This window comes from Piliocolobus tephrosceles, chromosome 13 (assembly GCF_002776525.5).
Source record: "Piliocolobus tephrosceles isolate RC106 chromosome 13, ASM277652v3, whole genome shotgun sequence".
NCBI lineage: Eukaryota > Metazoa > Chordata > Mammalia > Primates > Cercopithecidae > Piliocolobus > Piliocolobus tephrosceles.
In genome coordinates, this window is record NC_045446.1 from 61,568,599 (window position 1) to 61,595,686 (window position 27,088).

General features: G+C 40.2%; 1 protein-coding gene across 4 annotated transcripts in view; it reads right to left on the reverse strand.

The window, feature by feature from the left end:
- The window catches only part of STIM1 (stromal interaction molecule 1), a 216,861-nt gene that overhangs the window by 48,342 nt on the left and 141,431 nt on the right, over nucleotides 1–27,088 (reverse strand). For 3 of the 4 annotated variants that reach the window (XM_023209590.2, XM_023209589.2, XM_023209591.3), the window contains one exon: nucleotides 14,667–14,781. In XM_023209590.2, coding sequence (XP_023065358.1) covers nucleotides 14,667–14,781 — 115 coding nt within the window. Of the gene's footprint in view, nucleotides 1–6,916; nucleotides 6,952–14,666; nucleotides 14,782–27,088 lie in introns of those variants that run through there. The other variant, XM_023209592.1, reaches the window with a different exon arrangement.

Here is a 27,088-nt window from a genome sequence, read left to right on the forward strand (position 1 = left end):
AAGTATTTACTTGTAACATTTTTAACAGTATCTTTATTTCTCCAGCTTCCATTTAAGAATATTTCTCTTTTTTTTTTTTTTTTTTTTTTGAGACGGAGTCTCGCTTTGTCGCCCAGGCTGGATTGCAGTGGCCGGATCTCAGCTCACTGCAAGCTCCGCCTCCCGGGTTTACGCCATTCTCCTGCCTCAGCCTCCCGAGTAGCTGGGACTACAGGCGCCCGCCACCTCGCCCGGCTAGTTTTTTGTATTTTTTAGTAGAGACGGGGTTTCACCGTGTTAGCCAGGATGGTCTCGATCTCCTGACCTCGTGATCCGCCCGTCTCAGCCTCCCAAAGTGCTGGGATTACAGGCTTGAGCCACCGCGCCCGGCCAAGAATATTTCTTACACCCAGAAATCTGATGTCCTAACTTGTTTGTTTCACATATGGGGGAAAAATGGGAAACCACTGAAAAATGTAAGCAGAGACCTCGTCAGATCTGGAACCAAGTGAAAGATACATAGCAGTAGAGCTAGGCTGGGCCAAGAATAACAGTATATGAAGAACAACAGCCCAAGCAAAAGATGATTCAGCTGACACTTCTGTTTCAGGGTAAGCTGAAGTACCAGAGATGGAATTTACCCTCCCTCCTGAATTAAAATTACCCCTCCCAAAAAAGACAACATATGAAATAATGGTCATCATCAGACACTGGATATCAGCCTACAGAGGACAATGTTTCTTGAGAGATGCGAAACAAATGAGGGAAATTCCACAACTGCCCCAGCTTATGGACTTGAATTTCCAAGCCACAGTGCAAGGAGTAAAATCTAAGATTGAGAGAGGGAAATGAAAATACACTACTGGAAGCTTCTTATACTACATGCGACATGGTATAAAATGTCTTGAAAGTAGGCCCAGTGCAGTGGCTCACATCTGTAACAACAGCACTTTGGGAAGCTGAGGTAGGTGGATCACCTGAGGTCAGGAGTTCGAGACAAGCCTGATCAACATGGCAAAACCCCGTCTCTATTAAAAATACAAAAATGAGCTGGGCCTAGTGGCATGCACCTGTAATTCCAGCTACCCAGGAGGCTGGGGCACGAGAATCTCTTGAACCCAAGAGGCAGAGATTGTAGTGAGCCAAGACTGCACCACTGCACTCCAGCCTGGGTTACAGGGCAAGACTCTGTCTCAAAAAAAAAAAAAAAAAAAGACTGTGATGAGTTAAAGATACATATCTTTATCTCCTAACGCAACCACTAAAATACCAGATATAGCTAATAAGCCAACAAAGAAGACATAATTGAATTATAAAAAAATGCTCAATTAATCCAAAAGAAAGCAGAAAAGGTAGGAAAAGGAATTAAAGAACAGATGGGACAAACAGAAAACAAATAGCAAGATAATGGACTAACCTAAATTATCTTACATTAACAATCATATTAATCATATTTGATTAATCATATTAATAATCACACCAAACATAAATGGTCTAAATAATGCAATTAACAGATATTGTCACATTGCAAAATATACATATATAGATAGGATCCAACTATATGTGCCTATAGAAAATACACTTTAAATATAAAAATACAAATAGATTAAATGTAGAGAGATGGAAAAAGACATTCCAAACTAAATACAGTCAAAAGACAGCTATATTTTTATCAAAATAGATTTCAGAGCAAAGACTACCACCAAGGATAAGGCAGGTCATTTCATAATGTTGAAGAAGTCAGTTAATCACCAAGAAATAATCATCCTAAATCTTTACGGACCTAGTAACAGGGCTTCAAAATACATGAAGCAGAAACTACAAGGAAAAATAGGTAAATCCACAGTTACAACTGGACACTTAAATACTCCTCTCTAACAACTGATAGAACAAGTAGGCAGGCCAGGTGCACTGGCTCATGCCTGTAATTCCAGCACTTTGTGAGGTTGAGGAGGGCAGATCACTTGAGGTCAGGAGTTCAAGACCAGTCAACATGGTGAAACCCTGTCTCTACTAAAAATCCAAAAACTAGCCAGGCATGGTGGCACACACCTGTAATCTCAGCTACTCAGGAGGTTGAGGCAGGAGAATTGCCTGAACCCAGGAGGAGGAGGTTGCAGTCAGCCGAGATCACGCCATTGCACTCCAGCCTAGGCAACAGAGCGAGACTCCATCTCAAAAAAAAAAAAAAAAAGATGGAACAAGTAGGCAGAAAATCGACAAAGATATGTAGACTCGAACAATACCATCATCCAACATGACCTGATTTTCTCCCATTCTGTAGGTTGCCTGTTCACTCTGATGATAGTTACTTTTGCTGTACAGAGGCTCTTTAATTATATCCCATTTGTCAATTTTTGCTTTAGTTGCATTTGCTTTTGGCATTTTTATCATGAAACCTTTGCCTGTGCCTATGTCCTGAATGGTACAGAATGGGAGAATATGTTTGCAATCTATCCGTCTGACAAAGGTCTAATATCCAGAGTCCTCAAGGAACTTAAACAAATTTACAAAGATAAAATAAACAACCCCATTAAAAAGTGGGCAAAGGGCGTGAACAGATACTTTTCAAAAGAAGATATTCATGCAACCAACAAACATATGAAAAAAAGCTCAACATCACTGATCATTAGAGATATGCAAATCAAAACCACAATGAGATACCATCTCATACCAGTCAGAATGGCAATTACTAAAAAGTCAAGAGACAACAGATGCTGGCAAGGTTGCAGAGAAAAAGGAACACTTTTACATTGTTGGTGGGAATATAAATTAGTTCACCATTGTGGAAGACACTGTGGCAATTCCTCAAAGATCAAGAAGCAGAAATACCATTTGACCTAGCAATCTCATTACTGGGTGTATATAAACCATTCTATTATAAGATAAATGCACATGTATGTTCATCGCAGCACTATTCACAATAGCAAAGACATGGAATCAACCCAAATGCCCATCAATGAAAGACTGGATAAAGAAAATGTGGTACATATATACCATGGAATACTATGTAGCCATAAAAAGGAATGAGATCATGTCCTTTGCAGGGACATGAATAGAGCTGGAAGCTGTTGTCCTCAGCAAACTCACACAAGAACGGAAAACCAAACAGTGCATGTTCTCACATGTAAGTGAGAGCTCAATGATGAGAACACATAGACACGTGTGTTCATCAGGAAGAACAGCTAATGGCTGCAGGGCTAAACACCTAGGTGACGGGATATCTGTGCAGAAAACCACCATGGCACACATTTACCTATATAACAAACCTGCACATCGTGCACATGTACCCTGGAACTTAAAAGTTGAAGAAAAAAAAATGCAAAACAACAAAAACAGACCTGATTTACATTTATAGAAATCTCCACCCAACAGAACAGTTACAAGTGCACATGGAATACTTAACATGATAGACCATGTTGTAGGACACAAAAGAAAAAAATCTTAAAATTTTTTAAAGGATTCAAGTCACATAAGTATGATCTCAGATCACAAGGGAATTAAATTAGAGATCAATAACCAAAAAAGTCTTTAAAAATCTCCGAATATTTGGAAACTAAATAACTTGCTTCTAAATAACTTGTGGAACTAAAGATGTCAAAAAGGAAATATAAAATATTCTGAGCTAAGTGAAAATAGAAGCACAACATTTCATCCAATATAATGATAAACCAATACTGGATGGATCTAAGATCTAAAACAGATTTTAAAGGTATGCATTTCCAGGGCAAAAAGAATCTCTCAAATTAGAACATATTATTAAGGGATACTAAGTTATTGAAGATTGTATCAGGAAAAAAAGTAATAGAACATTTGCCATTAACTGTGTCTCCATTCTAGGTATTTTTATTCTGTCTGTGCTACTAATAAATCAGTTGGAAAAGAGAGAAAAAAAAAAAAAACACAATACACCAGAATTTGGGAAATGCCTCTAAAGCAGTAGTTAAGGGAGATTTACAGCACTAAATTCTGTATTAGAAAAGAAGAAAGGTCTCATATTGGTGACCTTAGTTTCCACCTTACCAAACTAAAAAATAAAAGAGCAAATTATACCCAAAGTAGCAGATGAAAGAAAATAATCAAATCAAAGTGGAAATCAATGAAATAGAAACCAGAGAAAAATCAATAAAACCAAACACTGGTTCTGTAAAATTAACAAAGATCTAATATGACCAATCAGTAAAAAAAAGAAGACACAAATTATTAAGATCAGTAATGAGACATTATTACGGATTTTACAGACATTAGAATAAGGGAATTTTATTGACATATACCAGTAAATTTGACAACACAGGTGAAATAGACAAATTTCTTGAAAGACACAAAGTACCCAAGCTCACTCAAGAAATAAATAACTTGAACAGCCTTATACCTATTAAAGAAATTGACACTATAATTAAAAACCTTCCCACAAAGAAAACTCTAAGCTCAGTTAGCTTCACTGCTGAATTCTATCAAATATTTAAGAAAAAATAATACCAATTCTACATGAACTCTTCAAAAAAACTTCAAAGGAATACTTCATAATTCAACCTATGAGACAAACATTATCCTGATATCAAAAACAAAGACATTTTAAGAAAACTACAAACCAGTATCCTTCATGAACAAAGACATAAAAATTTAAAACAAAATTTTAGCAAATCTAATCCAACAACATAGTGAAAGGATAATACATTATGACCAAGGGGACTTATCCCAAGAATGCAGGGTTAGCTTTACACTCAAAACTCAGTCACTGTAATTTATCAAATTAACAAACAAACAGAAAAACCATGCAATCATCTCAATAAACACAGAAAACGCATTTGAAAAAATCCAGCATCTATGCCTGATAAAGACTCAGCAAACCAGGAGAGGCACTACAAAAACCCCACAGCCAACATTATATATATATATATATATATATATATATATATATATATATATATATATTTTTTAACATTTATTTTTATTTTATTTATTTATTTTTCTGAGACAGTGTCTCACTCTGTTGCCCAGACTGGAGTGCAATGGCATAATCTTGGCTCACTGCAACCTCCACCTCCAGGGTTCAAGCGATTCTCCTGCCTCAGCCTCCCGAGTAGCTGGGATTACAGGCACCCGCCACCACGCCCAGCTAATTTTTGTATTTTTAGTAGAAATGGGGTTTCACAATGTTGGCCAGGCTGATCTCGAACTCCTGACCTCATGATCCACCCGCCTTGGCCTCCCAAAGTGCTGGGATTACAGGCATGAGCCACCACACCTGGCCCAACATTATATTTAATGGTGAAAGACTGAATGTTTTCTAAGATCAGAAATGGCCGGGCGCCAAGGCAATCAGGCAAGAAAAAGGAAAAAAAAAGTATCAGATTGGAAAAGAAGTAAAACTGTCTTTATTGGCAGACAAACATTATTGTCTATGGAAAAGTGATGAAATCTCCTAAATGAGTTTAGCACTTCATAGAATATAGATTTTTAGTTTAGAATATAAAATCAATATATAAAAATCAATTACATTTCTGTATGTAAGCAACAATCAGAAATTATTTTAAAATACCATTTGCATAGTAAATTTTGTTATATGTATTTTACCATGATTTTTTAAAAATACCATATACAATAGCATAAAAAACTATGAACTACTTAGTAATAAATCTGACAAAAGATGAGAAAGTTCTATACACTGAAGAATAAAAAATAATACTCAGAGAAACTGTATTTCCTAAATAAATGGAGAGATGTACTTTGTTTATGGGTTGAAAGAACATCAGTATTTTGAAGATGTCAGCTCTCTCAAACTCATCTACAGATTCAATGCAATCCTATTCAAAGTCTCACCAGGCTTTTTTGTAGAAATTGACAAGTTTATTCAAGGACCTGAAACAGCCAAAACAACTTGAAAAAGAAGAAATAAGTTGGAGGGCTAACACTACCTGATTGAAATAATTATTATAATTTTATGGTAATCAAAATAGCATGGTACTGGCATAAAGACAAATAGATCAGTGTATCATAATAGAGAGTCCAAAAGTAAACTCACACTTATACAAACTACTTGAGGCGTTTTTTGTTTGTTTGTTTTTTAGAAACAGGTTCTTGCTATGCTGCCCCGGCTGGACTCTAACTCCTGGGCTCAAGCAGTTTTCACCCACCCCTAACCTCAGCCACCTGAATAGCTGGGACTACAGTGTGTGCTACTGCACTCAGCTTAAACAACCGATTTTTGGCAAAAGATGAGAGGTGAGGCAATGCAATGGAGAAAAGAATAGCATTTCAACAAACAGTTCTAGGACAATTGGGACCATGTGTAAGCACAATAAAGAACTAAGTTCCATACTTCACACCACATATAAAAATTAATACAAAATGAATTATACACATAAATGTAAAACATAAAACTACAAAACTTCTAGAAAGAAACAGAAAGAATCTTTGTGTGATCCTGGGTTAGGCAAAGATTTATTAGATACAATACCAAAAGCATGATCTATTAAAAAACAAATTGATAAACTGGACTTCATCAAAATTACAACTTTCTGCTCTTCAAAAGACACTGTTAAAAGAATGACAGGAAAAGCCACAGATTTGGAGAAAATCTTAGCAAAGTATATATTTGATAAAAGACTTAAACGGAGAATATATAAAGAATTCTCAAAACTCGATTTAAAAAACCAGTAAAAAGCAGACAAAAGATTTAACAGATACTCTACCAAAAAGAGATATGAATGGAAACATGTACATAAAAAGATGCTCAACATTATTAGTCATTAGGCAAATACAAAATAAAACCATGATCATTATACTATCAAAATGGCTAAAATTAAGTAGACCGACCATACCAAGTGTTTGCAAAGATGTGGAAGAACTGAAAATGTCATATACTGCTGATGGGAATATAAAAAATACAACTATTTTAGAAAAGTTTGACAGTTTCTTAAAAACATATACCTACCATATGATCTAGTCATTCCACTCCTAGATATTTACCTAAGAGAAAAGAAAATATATGTCCATACAGACTTGCATGTGAATGTTCATAGCAGCTTTATTTGTAATAGCCAAAAAACTAAAAGCAGCTCAATGTCTCCCACTAGGCAAATAGGTAAATAAATTGTGGTATGTCTCTACAATGGACTACTACTAAGCAATAAAAAGGAGTTAACTATTTACACAGGCAAAACATAAATGAACCTCAAAATAGTTACACTGAGTGAAAGTGGCCAGATTATTTTTTAAAAGTACATATTATATAATTCCATTTACATAAAACTGTAGTAAATGCAAACTAATCTATGGCAGAAAGCAGATCAGTGGTTGCTGGGGGAGCACAGACTACAAAGGGCTATGAGAAAACTTTCAGGGGTGATGAGTATATTCACTATCTTTAATGCAGTGATGGTTTCACAATTGTATACATGTATCAAAATCTTAAAAATAGTAAACTTTAGAGATTTACACCTTTTTGCATGTCAGTTGCAACTCAATAAATATCTTTTTAAAAAGGTAATGAAGTTGAGCTAAGGCAGTATCATAGGAGATGCACAGGTAGAACCCTCAGGTGAGAGATACTCAGTTTGTTATTTATTAAATGGGAATACAAGTAAAACCTTTTATCCTCAAGTGTCTATTTAAAATAAATATAAAACGACTGTGACAAATGTCACTACATGGATACTAGTTGTTTTTATTATCAGGAAAAAGAAATTATCTGAAAGAATGTAAGGGGAAAGAAAAAGCCAACTGTATGATTCTTCCAAAAATACAGCAGCAAACAACTAATGTCTGAGATTTTTGACTAAATGAGTTGATGATTCACTTAGAAAAATAATTTTTAAATGACTAAAAGAAAATAATAAACATATCTCTCATTGGGTTTATGTAAAAGCAAAAACGGGCTGCCAACTCTTTCATATGGATCTGACTTTTGAAATGGTTTAGACAGAAGTCTGATGCCACCTGACCTCCCTGTGTTGTGTCAACAGAGAGGTCAGCAGCTCTGCTGGGTGTTTTCTTTATTTTTTATTTTATTTTATTTTTTCTTTTTTGAGATGGAGTTTCACTCTTTTACCCAGGCTGGAGTGAAGTTGTGATCTCAGCTTACTGCAACCTCCGTCCCCTGGGTTCAAGCGATTCTCCAGCCTCAGCCTCCCGAGTACCCAGGATTATAGGTGCCCACCACCACACCTGGCTAATTTTTGTATTTTTAGTAGAGACAGGGATTCACCATGTTGGCCAGGTGGGTCTTGAACTCCTGACCTCAAGTGATCCACCCGCCTCAGCCTCTCAAAGGGCTAGGATTACAGGTGTGAGCCACCACACCCAGCCTGGATATTCTTTCTAAAGCCTTCCTAGCTCTCCAGTACAGTAAGTCCTCAATGAATGTCATCAATGGGTTGTTGGAAACTACAACTTTAAGCAAAACCATGTATAACAAAACCAATTTTACCAGAGGCTAACTGATATAATCAAGGGTGAAGTTCCTATGGCATATTTCTGGTCACAAAAACATCACCAAACTTACAAATAAAGACCAAAACACTTCTAATATTACACAATGAAATAAATGTGACCTGTATATACATTTAAGGAAGATTAAAACAAGTAAGATAATTATTTACCTGCTTATTTCAGTTCAAGGTTGAGAGTGGCTGGAGCCTATCCTGGGCAGCTCAGGGTGCCAGGTGGGAACCAACCCTGAATCGGATGCCATTCCACTGCAGGGCACACACACGCATACACCACATACACACACAGATACACACACTCTCTCTCTCTCTCTCTCTCTCTCTCTCTCTCTCTCCTCTCTCTCCCTCTCCCTCACTCAGACTGGGACCATTTATACATGCCAATTCACCTAAAGTCCACATCTTCGGGATGTGGGAGGAAACTGATGTACCTGCAGAAAGCCCATGCAGACATGGAGAGAATGTGCAAACTCCACACAGAGACAGTGGCCCCAGTCAGGAAGCAAGTTTTTATTTTCATCAGCATTATAATCAAACAAGGTTGAATGAAGTGACATTATTCAGGAACCTGCTGTACTACTCCACTGCTTCCTGCAGAGAAATTCTGTTGTCCAAAGAATAGCACAGACAAAAAAGGAGATCTGTGAACTTATTTACTGTAATGTTTATTTTCTTTCTTTCTTTATTTTTTGACACGGAGTTTCATCCTTGTTGCCCAGGCTGGGATGCCGTGGCACGATCTCGGCTCACTGCAACCCCTGCTTTCCAGTTTCAAGCGATCCTCCTGCCTCAGCCTCCCGAGTAGCTGGGATTACAGGTGCCCACCACCATGCCCAGCTAATTTTTTTTGTATTTTTAGTAGAGATGGGGTTTCACCATGTTGGCCAGGCTGATCTTGAACTCCTGACCTCATGATCTGCCCGCCTCAGCCTCCCAAAATCCCTCAGCTGGGATTACAGGCATGAGCCACCGTGCCTGGCCTGCAATGTTTATTTTCTACCAGGCTTTTGGAAAGAAAAACTTGTAAACAACTACTGTGGCAAAGTCCACAGGCACACTAGACTACCAGGTTCTTTTGCTTTTAGCTGCAATCATATTTCATAGAATCAAAGATTGATAGGAAGTCTTGATTCATAAAAATGAGGAAATAAATTATTACTTAAGAAGTATTGGCCAGGTGTGGTGGCTCACACCTGTAACCCCAGAACTTTGGGAGACTGAGACAGGAGGATCACCTGAGGTCAGGAGTTCGAGACCAGCCTGGTCCAACATGGTGAAACCCCATCTCCACTAAAAATACAAAAATTAGCTGGGCATGGTGGTTCATGCCTGTAATCTCAGCTACTCTGGAGGCTGATGCAGGAGAATCTCTTGAACTTAGGAGGCAGAGGTTGCAGTGAACCGAGATCATTCCACTGCACTCCAGCCTGGGCAAAAGAGTGAGACTCCATCTCAAAAGAAAAAGAAAGAAAAAAAATTTTTTTTCACCAGGCACAGTGGCTTATGCTTGTAATCCCAGCATTTTGGGAGGCTGAGGCAGGTGGATCACTTGAGATCAGGAGTTTGAGGCCAGCCTAGCCAACATGGCAAAACCCCATCTTTATTAAAAATACAAAAATTAGCTAGACGTGATGGTGTATGCTTGTAATCCCAGCTACTCGGGAGGCTGAGGCAAAAGAATCTTTGAACCCGGGAGTCAGAGGCTGCAGTGAGCCAAGATCATGACACTGCACTCCAGCCTGGGCTACAGAGTGAGACTCTGTCTCAAAAAAAAGAAATATACTTTGGCAGATAGCATCATTTAAAATCTAGTGTCCAGGAAAGGAAAAGAGAAACAGTAATGATGCACTTTGGTTAGAAAAAATGAAAGCCATGCTTTAGAGGAAAATTCCCTTAGGTCAGTGCCTCCCATCATTCCTCTCTAAAAATGACACTGTTATTGTTTCCAATGGCTCAACTATGCAAACGGTAATTCTATTTCTCAAGGATTCTACAAAATCTACCCAGCCACCCTTCCTTTAAAGAACTGCCACTCCTCTAACCTCATATGATCCTGCAGGGGCTGGAAATCGCAGCTCTCTCCATACCCTACACACGCACTCCCACTATCACCACCATATTTAAATCTGTAATCCACACTATGCCAATCTGATTCTTCTCTTGTCATATGTGACTCCTGAGCAAAGACACTTAGAAATAAAAAGTGAATAAAGCTGAGTCATATGCAAGTAGCTAATTAGAAAAGGCCAATCCCCCAGGCACGGTGGTTCACGCCTGTAACCCCAGCAGTTTGGGAGGCCGAGGTGGGCGGATAACAAGGTCAAGAGATTGAGACCATCCTGGCCAACCAACATGATGACACCCCATCTCTACTAAAAATACAAAAATTAGCTGGGCATAGTGGCGCACACCTGTAGTCCCAGCTACTCAGGAGGCTGAGGCAGGAGAATTGCTTGAACCTGGGAGGTGGAAGTTGCAGTGAGCTGAGATTGCGCCACTGCACTCCAGCCCGGGTGCCAGAGTGAGACTTGGTCTCAAAAAAAAAGAAAAGAAAAGAAAAAAAAGAAAAAGCCAATCCCCTAGTCTCTGCTGCTGGATTTCCTGGAGTGGCCCTCATTTTTGGTCCTTCTTCAACCCTGCTTTACCAGTTCTTCCATACTTAATTATTCAATGTTTTATAATAAATAATTTGGCAGATCTTTGTCCTGTGTTACTGGGAGGTACCCAATGAACTTCTGGAATATTCCCAGTGATAGGAATGTCTTATTTGGGTCCCTTGGATCACATATGAGTTCAGGCTAATAAGATGACTCAGGATGGGGGTTGGGCACTAGAAAAATCAACCACGTGACCAGAGCATTGGGGCTCTGAGCCACGTGATACCAATCCAACCTTTATGGAGAAAAAGGGAGCTGGAAATTAAGTTCAATCATGTGCCCTAATAATTTAATCAAACTTGCCTATGTAATGAAACCCTAAGAAAAATACTGAACACCAAAGTTCAGTTGAGTTTCCTGGCTGGCAAACACTCCAATGCGCTGGAAAGGGAGATGTGTCCTGATTCCACAAGGAGAGGACACAAAAGTGCCATATTCAGGTCTCTCCCAGATCTTGCCCTATAAATTTCTTCTTTTGGCTGGTCCTGATTTGTAACTTTTATAATAAAATTGTGATCATACGTATAGGGCTTTCCTGAATTCTCGGAGTAGTCCTAGTTAATTATCAAACCTGAGAAGGCCATGGTAATACATGAATTGTAGCCAGCTGGTCAGAAGTGCAGGTGACCTGGGAACAGCTTGAAATTATGGCTGTTGTCTGAAGTGAGAGTAATCTTATTGGGGGCTGTGAACTTGTGAAGTCTGTGCTAACTCTATATAATCATAATATCTATACTTCATATGGTTTCTGTGAGAAATAAATAAGTTAATATATGTAAAACATTTAGAAACAGTGCATAGCACATATTAAATACTATTTAAATGTTAAAGTAGTTTTTCAGTTTTTGTTGTTGCTGCTGCTGTTTTTATTACTAAAGTCCAGAGTTGGCTAAGATAGAGATTAGAAAACTTTTCTGCTAAGATCTATATAACACAGAGAAAAGATTGGCTCCCAACATTAGTCAGAAAAATGTTAACAATGCTAATTATACAGATGGTACTGACACTAGCCAGCTAATGTTCTGAACACAAATGACCACTGCTGACATCTACATCATCTAGCTAAACTCAGAACAGCTAGTTTGAGCCAGTGCCAGAATATTACATGCTTTTTGTAGCCCTGGAAATCATCACTCCAGAGAGATTAGGGGCCTTTCTCTGAATAATGAAGCAAATTACTGGCAGGAAGAGGACATATAAAAACTCTTACTTTTAGTCTGTCAAATCACCAAGTATAACACACGCTGAGCAAATTCTTTATTTTTTTAATTTTTTTTTTTTTGAGACGGAGTCTCACTCTGTCGCCCAGGGTGGAGTGCAGTGACACAATCTCAGCTCACTGCAAGCTCTGCCTCCCAGGTTCACACCATTCTCCTGCCTCAGCCTCCCAAGTAGCTGGGACTACAGGTGCATGCCACCATGCCCGGCTTTTTCTGTATTTTTTCAGTAGAGACTGGGTTTCACCGTGTTAGGCAGGATGGTCTCGATCTCCTGACCTCGTGGTCCACCTGCCTCGGCCTCCCAAAGTGCTGGGATTACAGGCGTGAGCCACAGCGCCCAGTCACACTGAGCAAATTCTGAAAGGTTACATATATATCATTTCTCATCTTAGCTGTGAACTACATCACTGTGCACTGAAATGCTTTTCTCCACTCGTGTTTAATGAGGACTCTCCCCCCAAAAAACCTCACTCCATTGTCTTTCATTTTCCTGTAATTTAGAATACATTGGAAGTGTTCCAAATAGTTGCTAAGTCCAAAAATAAAGTCCTTACGAGAAAACTGCCTGGAGCTGTTTTCTAGCATTATGATTTAGTCCCTCTGTTTCTGCCCTCTCACTTTCCTTTCCTAGATACTTCTACGTGAGCTTTCAGAGAAGGCCAGAATGCTCTCCCTGCCATCTTTAATTCTAAGTTCCTACTTTTGAAACCCACTCTTAAAAACCAGCCACCCTGTCCTCATGTTATTAGAGAAAAATAAGAAATCCAAAACTAAATGATGCTAATGGAAGATTTTTTTCCTGGTACTGCTGGTGAAGTTCTAAAGCTCATGTCACTGCTTGACCTTCATCAGTAGACAGCCTGAGTTGCTCGAGAGCTATTAAAGAAAAGCCCCCAGAAGGAACTCAGCTTCCAAAGATATCCAGGAAGCTCTCTCCTACAGCTGCCTAATTTTTCTTCTACATTGATAAAACATAGAGTTAACAGGAAGCATCAGCCTGTCCATCCCATAATCAGGATTAGAATCCAGGTCTTCCTGCTTCACATTTAATGCTCTCTATCTACAATATAGATTATCCCTTTCAGATCTCAAATTCTATAAGCCTAAATTAAAATGTAAATAAAAATAGAAACTACCTCATTCCTACCAAAACTAGTCTTCTCTACCCTAGACTAATGCTTTCAACCAAGAGGGTCTTGAAAAGCATTGGCTACAGAGCTGAAGTTCTAGGCCAAAGTTCTGGCTCCACTAAATGCATGATAATGACAAGTAACTTTATACAAACAGGCCTAAGGTTCCTCAAATAAAAACCAGGGATCCTGATAGTTACTTACATTTAACCCTGTTAGCATCAGAACCTGCCCTAAGAGATCCCGAGAAGAGAGATTGCTTCTAGTCTTATAATGTTATCTGTGCCCTAGCCATAATATAAATGGAGAGGAAGCTAAAGCACTGGTTTTCCCTTCCCTGTCAAGTCTCACACAATTAGACATGCTCTTTCACTAAGAACTCTGAAGGAAATGCTCCAGAAAAAAAAATGGTAATCATGGTTTAGCAGTTTTGCACAAATCTGAAGTTTTCATTAAGCTCAACATGTGTCAGTAGAGTGGTATGACTGGTGAGACACCAGTATCTAATCAGACTGCATTAACGGATGCACAGGATTCAGAAACAAGAAGGTGACAGCCCTGCTCAACTCTGTGATGATAAAATCACACTTGGAGGTCTGCAGCCAACTATAGGATCTAAGAAACACATTAACAAAAGTGCTTATAGGCAGGAAATCAAGATGAGAAGGAGACTGAGAAAATGTTTTCTTCAAGAAGTAGGGCTACTTAACCTGGAAAAAAAGACAGACTCTACACTAGTGCTTTCAACCAAAATGATATAGAAAAGCTTTCAATCAAGATAGTATACAAAAGGAGAGAGTCTGTCTGTAACCTCACCCAATCTTTGAATCTTTGAATCTTTGAATCTAGGACTCAGCAGAGCTGGGACTAAGCGGGAAGCTAGAGAAGAAAGGGGCTGCCTCAGAGGCCAGCAAGCTCCCTTTCTCTGGAGATGAAGCAGCAGAACCTGGAAGATTCCTATGCCAGGGTCAGGTGGGTGAGGAAAGGGGTAGGAATAGGATAGAATTCAAAAAGTATTCTAATGAAGAAAAACTCCAACTCTGGAGAACCTTCCCCCATGCCTAGCAGAGTGACTATATTCAGTCGTATTTAGTGACTGTATGTAGAATCATTTCAATAATTTGCCCTTTACTAAGCATTTTATATACATGTTCTTTTAAGGCCAAGTTGCTGCTTCTCTCTTCTCTAAACCTTCCCGCAACTAGGACTGATGACCAGGCTGCCTATTACCTTCTGATGACTTCCATGCCTTCCACAGGTCCTCCACGCTGATGAGCTTATCCTCACCATGGAAGGTGCTGTGTTTCACTGTTGGGTCATGGTAATTGAGGTCTTCCCTCAGGAACTGCAAGGGAAAAATACACAAGTCACAAGAGATACCTAGGAGTCAGCTGATCAAGATCTCCACACAGGTCACCTGCCTCTAGCTAGCCATAACACATTCCATCTACCCAACATACAAGTGTATCACATCACTCATGTATCCTTCCTTATGCACATGTCTTAGTTGCCAACTAAACTATCACTTCCTCTTTGTTACATGTCTCACTTGAAAAATATATATAAATTAGAAATTCCTTTCTCGTATTTCTTAGTTATGAAAAGACAAAAATGACAGTTAACTGAAAATCAATAAGCTAAAAGGGGAAAGAAAAAAGGAAGGAAGAATTTAAAATGTTTGAGTACTTGCTTATATATTAAGCAATATTCTAATTTCCACAATATTTTTCCATCAAATCTTCACAACCAATGAATTATCACTCTTAATTTATAAATGAGAACAGTAATACTCTTGAAGATAATGCCATTTGCCCCAAATTACATTAGGTTTAGACAGGTTAATTTACTGTGATGATTGTTTGTTTGTTTGTTTGTTTGTCTTGACACAGAGTCTCGCTCGTCACCCAGGCTGGAGTACAGTGGCGTCATTTTGGCTCAATGCAACCTCCACCTCCCAAGTTCAAGTGATTCTCTTGTCTCAGCCTCCTGAGTAGCTGGGATCACAGGCACGTGCCACCCAACCCGGCTAACTTTTTGTATTTTAGTAAAGATGGGGTTTCACCATTGCCCAGGCTGGTCTCAAACTCCTGAGCTCAGGCAATCCACCCACCTCGGCCTCCCAAAGTGCTAGGATTACAGGCATGAGCCAATGCGCCCGGCCAACTGTGATGGTTTTAAAATATGTCCACAAATTGTTTCACAATCCTCCCATTAAAGGTGGATTTCCCTCCCCTTTAATATAGGCTGACATTAGTGACTCATCTTCTAACAAATAGAATGTAGCAGCAATGATGTTGCATGACACCCAAGTCTAGGTTAGAAAAAGCAATACAAATTTCACCCGGCTCTCTCTCTTTTGGGACACATGCCTGAGGGGCCCTGAGCCAACATGTAAGAAGCCTGGCTACCCTGAAGCCACCCTGCTGGAGACATCATGTGGAAGTCTATGTAGAGATACACATCCGTGAGTAGCCCTAGCTGTTTTGAGTCTTCAAGTTCAGGAGTCAGATATGTGAGTGACTGAGACTTAGTTGATTCCAGTCCCCAGCTCTGCAATCAAATTGGATATAGAAGGAATATACCTCAACACAATAAAGGCCATATATGACAAACCCACATCTAATATATTGAACAGGGAAAAGTTGAAAGCTTTCCCTCTAAAATCTGGAACAAGACAAGGATGCCCTCATTCACCACTATTTTCAACATAGTAATGAAAGTCCTAGCCAGAGCAATTAGGCAAGAGGAAAGAAAGAAAGGAAAGGAAGGGAAGGAAAGGAAGGAAGAGAAGGAAGGAAAGAAGGAAGGCATCCAAATTGGAAAGGAGGAAGTCAAACAGCCCCTTCAAGCAGACAACACGAGCTTATCTTTTTTTTTTTTTTTAGACAGGCTCTTAATCTGTCACCCAGGCTGTAGCGCAGTGGCACAATCTCAGCTGACTGCAACCTCTGCCTCCTGGGCCTCAAGAGATCCTCCAACTCTGCCTTCCAAGTAGCCGGGACTACAGATGTGCATGCCACCCAACCTGGCTAATTTTTTGTATTTTTGGTAGAGATGGGATTTTACCACATTACCTAGGCTGGTCTCAAACTCCTGATTTCAAGGGATCCACCCACCTCTGCTTCCCAAAGTGCTGGAATTACAGGTGTGAGCCACTGTGCCCAGCCAATACATGATATTAAATCTAGAAAAACCTACAGACACCACCAAAAAACTGTTAGAACTAGTAAACAAATCTGAAAAAGAAATCAAAAAAGCAATCCCATTTACAATAGCTACAAAAAATAATAAAATACCTTTAAGAATAAATTTAACCAAGGAGGTAAAAGATCTCTACAATGAAAACTGTAAAATACTGATGAACTAAATTGAAGAAGACACAAATAAATGAAAAGATATCCCATGTACATGGGTTGGAAGAATTAATATTGTTAAAACATTCATACTACCCAAAGCAATCTACAGATTCAGTGTAATCCTAACCTAAATTTCAACGACATTCTTCAGAGAAATAGAAAAAAAAATCCTAAAATTCATATGGAACCATAAAGAACCCTGAATAGTCAAAGCCATCTTGAGCGAAAAGAATAAAGCTAGAAGAATCACACCATCTGACGTTAAAATATTCTCCAAAATAATAGTAACCAAAACAGCATGGTGCTGGCATAAAAACAGACATATAGACCAATGGAAAAGAATACAGAACACAGGAATAAAATCCACATATGTAGAGCCAATTGATTTTAGACAAATGCATGAACGAACATTCAGGAAAGGACAATCTCTTCAATAAATGGTACTGGGGGCCGGGCGTGGACTCATGCCTGTAATCCCAGCAGTTTGGGAGGCCAAGGCAGATGGATCGCCTGAAGTCGGTAGTTGGAGACCAGCCTGGCCAACACAGTGAAACCCCATCTCTACTAAAAATATAAAAATTAGCCAGGCGTGGTGGCAGGCGCCTGTAATTCCAGCTACTTGGGAAGCTGAAGAAGGAGAATCACTTGAACCCAGGAGGCAAAGGTTGCAGTGAGTCAAGATCATGCCATTGCACGCAAGCCTGGGCAACATAGTGAGACTCCATCTCAAAAAAAAAAAAGGGGGGGGTTACTGGGAAAACTGGCTATCTACATGCAGAAGAATAAAAATGTACCCTATCTCTCACTACTTGCTAAAGTCAAGTCAAAATGGATTAAAGACTTAAATGTGGGCCAGGCATGGTGGCTCATGCCTGTAATCCCAGCACTTTGGGAGTCCAAGGCAGGAGGATTGCCTGAGCCCAGGAGTTCAGACCAGCCTGGGCAACATAGTGAGACCTCGTCTCTACAAAAAAAAAAAAAAAAAAACATACATATATATATATATATATATATATATATATATATATAAAATGACTTAAACGTAAGACCTGAAACCATGAAACTACTAGAAGAAAACATAGGGGAAATACTTCATGACATTGGTCTGGGCAAGGATTTTTAAGACCTCCAAAGGACAGGCAACAAACAGTCAGGCACGGTGGCTCATGCCTGTAATTCCAACACTTTGAGAAGCTAAGGTGGGCGGATCACCCGAAATCAGGAGTTCAAGACCGGCCTGGCCAACATGGCAAAACCCCATCTCTACTAAAAATATAAAAATCAGCCAGGTGTGGTGGTGCATGCCTGTAATCCCAGTTACTTGGGAGGCTGAAGCAGGAGAATCACTTGAACCCAGGAAGCAGAAGCAGCAGTGAGTTAATATCACACCACTGCACTCCAGCCTAGGCAAGAGAGAGAGATACTGCCAAAAAAAAAAAAAAAAAAAAAAAGCAACAACCCACAGGCAACAAAATATAAAAATAGATACATGGGATTAAATCAAAATAAAATGGAAACAATGAAGCGAACGACAACCTACAGAATGGGAGAAAACATCTACAAATTATACATCTGACAAGTTAACATCTAGAATATATAAGGAACTTGAACAACTCAATAGAAAAAAAAACAGATTAAAAAATGGGTGAAAGATCTAACTAGACATTTCTCAAAAGAAGACAAACAAGACTGAGCACAGTGGTTCATGCCTGTAATCACGGCACTTTGGGAAGCCAAAGTGGGAGGATCACTTGAGCTCAGGATTTTGAGACCAGCCTGGGCAGCATAGGAGACTCCATCTGTACAAAAAAAAAAAAAAATTAGCCAGGTGTGGTGGTTTACTCCTGTGGTTCCAGTTATAGGCTGAAGCTAGAGTCTGAGGTCAGAGGATCCATTGAGCTTTGGAGATCAAGGTTGTAGTAAGTTGTGATCATGCCACTGTACTGCAGCCTGGGTGACAGAGTGAGATCTTGTCTCAGAGAAAAAAAAAAAAAAACAAAGGCCAAAAGATATGTGAAATATATGCTCAATATCACCAAGGAGTGCAACAAGGCAAAAGATAAGAAGGTGACTTTAAAGCAAATATTTAAAGGAGGTGTGGGAGAAAGGCATGCAGAATAACTGGGAGAAGAGTATCCCAAAAATGGAGAAGGGCAGATGCAAAGTCCTGAGGTGACAGAACATACTTAGTATGTTCAAGGAATAACAAGGCCAGTATGGCTAGAGAGAAATGAGTAAGGTGGTGACTAGCAGGAGATGAAGTCAAAGAAGCCACAGGGTTCCAGAATACACAGAGTCCCCTTTTTAGGCTTTTTTTTTTTTTTTTTTAGATGGAGTTTCATTCTTATTGCCCAGGCTGGAGTGCAGGGGCACAATCGTGGCTCACTGCAACCTCCACCTCCCAGGTTCAAGCAATTCTCCTGCCTCAGCCTCCTGAGTAGCTGGGATTATAGGCATGTACCACCACGCCTGGCTAATTTTGTATTTTTTAATAGGTACAGGGTTTCTCCATGTTGATCAGGCTGGTCTTGAACTCCAGACCTCAGGTAATCCACCTGCCTCAGCCTCCCAAAGTGCTGGGATTACAGGCGTGAGCCACTGCACCCAGTTGCCTTTTTAGGCTACTATCAAGACTTTGGGCCGGGCGCGGTGGCTCAAGCCTGTAATCCCAGCACTTTGGGAGGCCGAGACGGGCGGATCACGAGGTCAGGAGATCGAGACCATCCTGGCTAAAACGGTGAAACCCCGTCTCTACTAAAAAAATACAAAAAAACTAGCCGGGCGAGGTGGCGGGCGCCTGTAGTCCCAGTTACTCGGGAGGCTGAGGCAGGAGAATGGCATAAACCCGGGAGGCGGAGCTTGCAGTGAGCTGAGATCCGGCCACTGCACTCCAGCCCGGGCAGCAGAGCGAGACTCCAGTCTCAAAAAAAAAAAAAAAAAGAAAAAAAAAAAAAAAAGAAAAAAAAAAAAAAGACTTTGATATTTCACTCTGAGATGGGAGCTGTTACAGGGATTTGAACAGAGGTATAACATGAACACATTTATATTTTTAAAACAATTTCTCTGGATATTGTGTTAAAAAGTAGACTATAAAAGGGAAAGGGCAGATACAGAGAAATCACTCAGGTGGCTGTTGCAATAATGAGAGCTAATGGTGGCTTGAAACAAGGTGGTAGCTGTGAAAGTGATGAGAATTTGTCAGAATTGGGATATATTTTACAGATCAAATCTGCTGTTATTATGATTTTTTAGTTTTGATTAATCAAGTTCTTCAAGATATACCATTCTTTGGTCCTCATAGGCTCCAACCTAGAACCTTTAATCTAAGACTAGAGAGACAGTTATCACAAGCAGGCCTTGGGAGCAGAAACACCAAAATCTCCAAGGAAGGAGATTTTTTGCCATTATCAGATAACTCGAGGAAACCATCTGACATGAGATACCAGCTGCTTATAGGAAACCAACAAGAAATAGACTCATTTTTATAGTCAAGTCTGATCACTGAGGTATGTGGAGAGCAGAGAAACTCAGAAAAAAAGTACAAGGAAGATCTCCACAGGGACTCACATACAGACCCTACTGGTGCCACAAAGCACACAAAAAACAAGTAGGGTCAGAAAACAAGGTCAGAGAGAAGATGATGCCAAAAGAGGAACTGGCAAATAGAAGCTCTACCTGAAGGAAGGTACTTATGCTGAATGGGAAATGTACCCATTTCCCATTTAGAAAATAAAGAAATGAAGCTGCAACAATCAGGCCTTAAGAGTCAGAAAGGCAGAACCTGGTGCACTTTCAAGATGGCCCAATAGGAACAGCTCCGGTCTACAGCTCCCAGTGAGATCAACGCAGAAGTCAGGTGATTTCTCCATTTCCAACTAAGGTACCTGGTTCATCTCATTGGGACTGGTTGGACAGTGGGTGCAGCCCATGGAGGGTGAGCCGAAGCAGGGCGGGGCCTCGCCTCACCCAGGAAATGCAAGGGGTCAGGGGATTTCCCTTTCCTAGCCAAGGGAAGCTGTGAGTGACTACCTGGTGGAACGGTACACTCCTGCCCAAATACTGCACTTTTCCCATAGTCTTGGCAACCGGCAGACCCAGGAGATTCCCTCCCGTGCGTGGCTCGGTGGGTCCCATGCACACAGAGCCTTGCTTGCTGCTGGCGCAACAGTCTGAGATTGACCCGGGATGCTGGAGCTTGGTGGGGGAAGGGGCATCCGCCATTGCTGAGGCTTGAGTAGGCAGTTCTATGCCTACAGTGTAAATAAAGTGGCAAGGAGCTCAAACTGGGTGGAGCCCACCACAGCTCAGCAGGGCCTACTGCCGCTGGGGGCAGGGCATATCTGAATAAAAGGCAGCAGACAGCTTCTGCAGACTTAAACGTCCCTGCCTAACAGCTCTGAAGAGAGCAGTGGTTCTACAGCACAGTGTTTGAGCTCCGATAATGGACAGACTGCCTCCTCAAGTGGGTCCCTGACCCCTGTGTAGCCTGACTGGAAGACACCTCCCAGTAGGGACCAACAGATACTTCATACAGGTGGGTGCCCCTCTGGGACAAAGATTCCAGAGGAAGGATCAGGCAGCAATATTTGCTGTTCTGCAGCCTCCACTGGTGATACCCAGGCAAACAGGGTCTGGAGTGGACCTCCAGCAACTCCAACAGACATGTAGCTGAGGGGCCTGTCTGTTAGAAGGAAAACTAACAAACAGAAAGGAATAGCATCAACATCAACAAAAAGGACATCCACACCAAAACCCCATTGTAGGTCACCAACATCAAAGACCAAAGGTAGATAAAAACCACAAAGATGGGGAGAAACCAGAGCAGAAAGGCGGATAATTCCAAAAACCAGAACGCCTCTTCTCCTCCAAAGGAACAAAACTTCTTGCCAGCAAGGGAAGAAAACTGGAAAGCAATAAAAAGCAGGGTTTGCAATCCTGGTCTCTGATAAAACAGACTTTAAACCAACAAAGATCAAAAGAGACAAAGAAGGCCATTACATAATGGTAAAGGGATCAATTCAACAAGAAGAGCTAACTATCCTAAATATATATGCACCCAATACAAGAGCACCCAGATTCATAAAGCAAGTTCTTAGAGACCTACAAAGAGACTTAGACTCCCACACAATAATAATGGGAGACTTTAACACCCCACTGTCAATATTAGACAGATAAACAAGACAGAAAATTAACAAGGATGTCCAGGATTGGAACTCAGCTCTGGACCAAGCAGACCTAATAGACATCTACAGAACTCTCCACCCCAAATCAACAGAATATACATTCTTCTCAGCATCACATCACACTTATTCTAAAATTGACCACATAGGTGGAAGTAAAACACTCTTCAGCAAACGTAAATGAACAGAAATCACAACAAACTGTCTCTCAGACCACAATGCAATCAAATTAGAACTCAGGATTAAGAGGTTCACTCAAAACCACACAACTACGTGGAAACTGAACAACCTGCTTCTGAATGACTACTGGGTAAATAATGAAATTAAGGCAGAAATAAAGATGTTCTTTGAAACCAATGAGAACAAAGACACAAAATACCAGAATCTCTGGGACACATGTAAAACAGTGTGTAGAGGGAAATTTACAGTACTAAATGCCCACAAGAGAAAGCAGGAAAGATCTAAAATCAACACTCTAACATCACAATTAAAAGAACTAGAGAAGCAAGAGCAAACAAATCGCAAAGCTAGCAGAAGACAACAAATAACTAAGATCAGAGCAGAACTGAAGGAGACAGAGACACAAAAAACCCTTCAAAAAAAATCAATGAATCAGCCGGGCGCGGTAGCTCAGGCCTGTAATTCAGCACTTTGGGAGGCTGAGGCGGGCAGATCACGAGGTCAGGAGATCGAGACCACCCTGGCTAACACAGTGAAACCCCGTCTATACTAAAAAAAATACAAAAAAATTAGCCGGGCATGGTGGCGGGCCCCTGTAGTCCCAGCTACTTGGGAGGCAGAGGCAGGAGAATGGCGTGAACCCGGGAGGCGGAGCTTGCAGTGAGCCAAGATTGTGCCACTGACTCCAGCCTGGGCGATGGAGAGAGACTCTGTCTCAAAAAAAAAAAAAAAAAAAAAATCAATGAATCCAGGGGCTGGTTTTTGAAAACATCAACAAAATAGACCGCTAGCAAGACTAATAAAGAAGAAAAGAGAGAAGAATCAAACAGATGCAATAAAAAATGATAAAGGGAATATCACCACCGATCCCACAGAAATACAAACTACCATCAGAGAATACTATAAACATCTCTACACAAAGAGAATAAAATAATATAAAATATAAAATAAATAAACTAGAAAATCTAGAAGAAACAGATACATTCCTGGACACATATACCCTCCCAAGACTAAACCAGGAAGAAGTTGTATCTTTGAAAAGACCAATAACAGGTTCTGAAATTGAGGCAATAATTAATAGCCTACCAACGAAGAAAAACCAGATGGATTCACAGCCAAATTATACCAGAGGTACAAAGAGGAGCTGGTACCATTCCTTCTGAAACTATTCCAAACAATAGAAAAAGAGGGAATCCTCCCTATCTCATTTTATGAGGCCAGCATCATCCTGATACCAAAGCCTGGCAGAGGCACAACAAGAAAAGAGAATTTTAGGCTAGTATCCCTGATGAACGTCAATGCGAAAATCCTCAATGAAATACTGGCAAACCAAATCCACCTGTGCATCAAAAAGCTTACCCACCACGATCAAGCTGGCTTCATCCCTGGGATGCAAGGCTGGTTCAACATACACAGATCAATAAACGTAATCCATCACATAAACAGAACCAACAACAAAAATCACACGATTATCTCAATAGATGCAGAAAAGGCCTTTGACAAAATTCAACAGCCTTTCATGCTAAAAACTCTTAATAAGCTAGGTATCAATGGAACATATCTCAAAATAGTAAGAGCTATTTATGACAAACCCACAGCCAATATCATACTGAATGGGCAAAAACTGGAAGCATTCCCTTTGAAAATCAGCAAAAGACAAGGATGCCCTCTCTCACCACTCCTATTCAACATAGTACTGGAAGTTCTGGACAGGGCAATCAGGCAAGAAAAAGAAATAAAGGATATTCAACTAGGAAAAGAGGAAGTCAAATTGTCTCTGTTTGCAGATGACATGACTGTATATTTAGAAAACTCCCAACGTCTCAGCCCAAAATCTCCTTAAACTGATAAGCAACTTTAGCAAAGTCTCAGGGTACAAAATCAATGTGCAAAAATCACAAGCATTCCTATACACCAAGAACAGACAAACAGAGAGCCAAATCATGAGTGAACTCTCATTCACAATTACTACAAAGAGAATAAAATACCTAGGAATCCAACTTACAAGGGATGTGAAGGATGTCTTCAAGGAGAACTACAAATCACTGCTTAATGAAATAAAAGAGGACACAAACAAACGGAAGGACATTCCATGCTCATGGATAGGAAGAATCAATATCATGAAAATGGCCACACTGCCCAAGGTAATTTATAGATTCAATGCTATCCCCATCAAACTACCACTGACTTTCTTCACAGAATTGGAAAAAACTACTTTAAAGTTCATATGGAACCAAAAAAGAGCCCACATAGCCAAGACAATGCTAAGCCAAAAGAACAAAGCTGGAGGCATCACACTACCTGACTTCAAACTATACTACAAGGCTACAGTAACCAAAACAACATGGTACTGGTACCAAAACAGAGATACAGACCAATGGTACAGAACAGAGGCCTCAGAAATAACATCACACATCTACAACCATCTAATCTTTGACAAACCTGACAAAAACAAGCAATGAAGAAGGGATTCCCTATTTAATAAACGGAGCTGGGAAAACTGGCTAGCCATATGTAGAAAGCTGAAACTGGATCCCTTCCTTACTCCTTATAGAAAAATTAACTGAAGATGGATTAAAGACTTAAGTGTCAGACCTAAAACCATAAAAACCCTAGAAGAAAACCTAGGCAATACCATTCAGGACACAGGCATGGGCAAAGACTTCATGACTTAAGCACCAAAAGCAATGGCAATGAAAGCCAAAACAGACAAATCGGATCTAATTAAACTAAAGAGCTTCTGCACAGCAAAAGAAACTATCAGCAGAATGAACAGGCAACCTACAGAATGGGAGAAAATTTTTGCAATCTACCCATCTGACAAAGTGCTAATATCCAGAATCTACAAAGAACTTAAACAAATTTACAAGAAAAATACAACCCCATCAAAAAGTAGGCAAAGGATATGAACAGACATTTCTCAAAAGAAGACATTTATGCAGCCAACAGACACATAAAAAAAGCTCATCATCACTTGCCATCAGAGAAATGTAAATCAAAACCACAATGAGATACCATCTCACTCCAGTTAGAATGGAGATCATTAAAAAGTCAGGAAAGAACAGATGCTGGACAGGATGTGGAGAAATAGGAATGCTTTTACACTGTTGGTGGGAGTGTAAATTAGTTCAACCATTGTGGAAGACAGTGTGGCGATTCCTCAAGGATCTAGAACTAGAAATACCACTTGACCCAGCAATCCCATTACTGGGTATATACCCAAAGGATTATAAATCATGCTACTATAGACACATGCACACGTATGTTTATTGTGGCACTATTCACAATAGCAAAGACTTGGAACCAACCCAAATGTCCATCAATGATAGACTGGATAAAGAAAATGTGGCACGTATACACCATGGAATACTATGCAGCCATAAAAAAGGATGAGTTCATATCCTTTGCAGGGACTTGGATGAAGTTGGAAACCATCATTCTCAGCAAAATATCGCAAGGACAGAAAACCAAACACCACATGTTCTCACTTATAAGTGGGAGTTGAACAATGAGAATATGGACACAGGGAGGGGAGTATCATACACCAGGGCCTGTTGGGGGGTAGGGGGCTGGGGAAGGGATAGCATTAGAAGAAATACCTAATGTAAATGACAAGTTGATGGGTGCAGTAAACCAACATGGCACATGTATACCTATGTAACAAACCTGCACATTGTGCACATGTACCCTAGAACTTCAAGTCTATAATAATAATTTTAAAAAAAAAAAAAGAAAGAAAGGCAGAACCCATAGAAACTGGCTACTTACTTGCTGTATGACTTTTGGGCAAGCTACTTTGCCTTTCTGAGCCTATTTTCCTCTCAAAATTAGGGTTAATAATGCCCCTCATTCAGGTATAGTAAGGATTAAATGAGACATGTTTGCAGAAGTCATAAATTGCCTTTGCATGTGTCTTTTACTGGCCTGCACTTTAAACAGCATTTTAAGCAGCTGAACCTAAATTTAAAAATCAGAAAATTTTGGCCAGGCGCAGTGGCTCATGCCTGTAATCCCAGCACATTGGGAGGCTGAGGCAGGTGGATTACCTGAGGTCAGGAGTTTGAGACCAGCCAGGTCAACATGGTGAAACCCTGTCTCCACTAAAAATACAAAAATTAGCTGGGCAGTGTGGCACATGCCTGCAATCCCAGCTACTTGGGAGGCTGAGGCAGGACAATTGCTTAAACCTGGAAGGCGGAGGTTGCAGTGAGCCAAGATCATGCCACTGCACTCCAGCCTGGATGACAAGGCCAGACTATGTCTCAAAAAAAAAAAAAAAAAAAAAATCAGAAAATTTCACTGAAAGTCCACCACCTCAGGCTATCTTTTAAACAAATCAAAAGAGGTTGGGCTCCACGGCTCATGCCTTAAATCCCAGCACTTTGGGAGGCCGACGTGGGAGAAAATTGTTTAAGCCCAGGAGTTCAAGACTAGTCTGGGCAACATAGTGAAACCCCATCTCTACAAAAAATTTTAAAATTAGCCACATGTGGTGGTATGCGCTTGTGGTCCCAACTACTTGGGAGGCTGAGGTGGGACGATTACTTGAACCCAAGAGGTTAAGGCTGCAGTGAGCCATGATCGTACCACTACACTCCAGCCTGGGAAATAGAGCAAGACCCTGTCTCAAAAAAATAAAAAATAAAAATATCTAGCCACAGTAAGCTCCAATGACTTTAGAATTTTATACAGGAGTGGCTTAAGGACTAACAATTTAATTGGAAAAGGAGAGTGATAGCTAAGGGACTTGTCATGAGGTTGCATTTGCAGAGCAAGCACACTATTTTTATGAAGATTGTTCATTACAAATTAATTTTATTTATTATTATTATTATTTTGAGATGGAGTCTCACTCTGTCCACCCAAGCTGGAGTACAGTGGCATGATCTCAGCTCACTGTAACCTCTGACCCCCGGGTTCAAGCAATTCTTCTGCC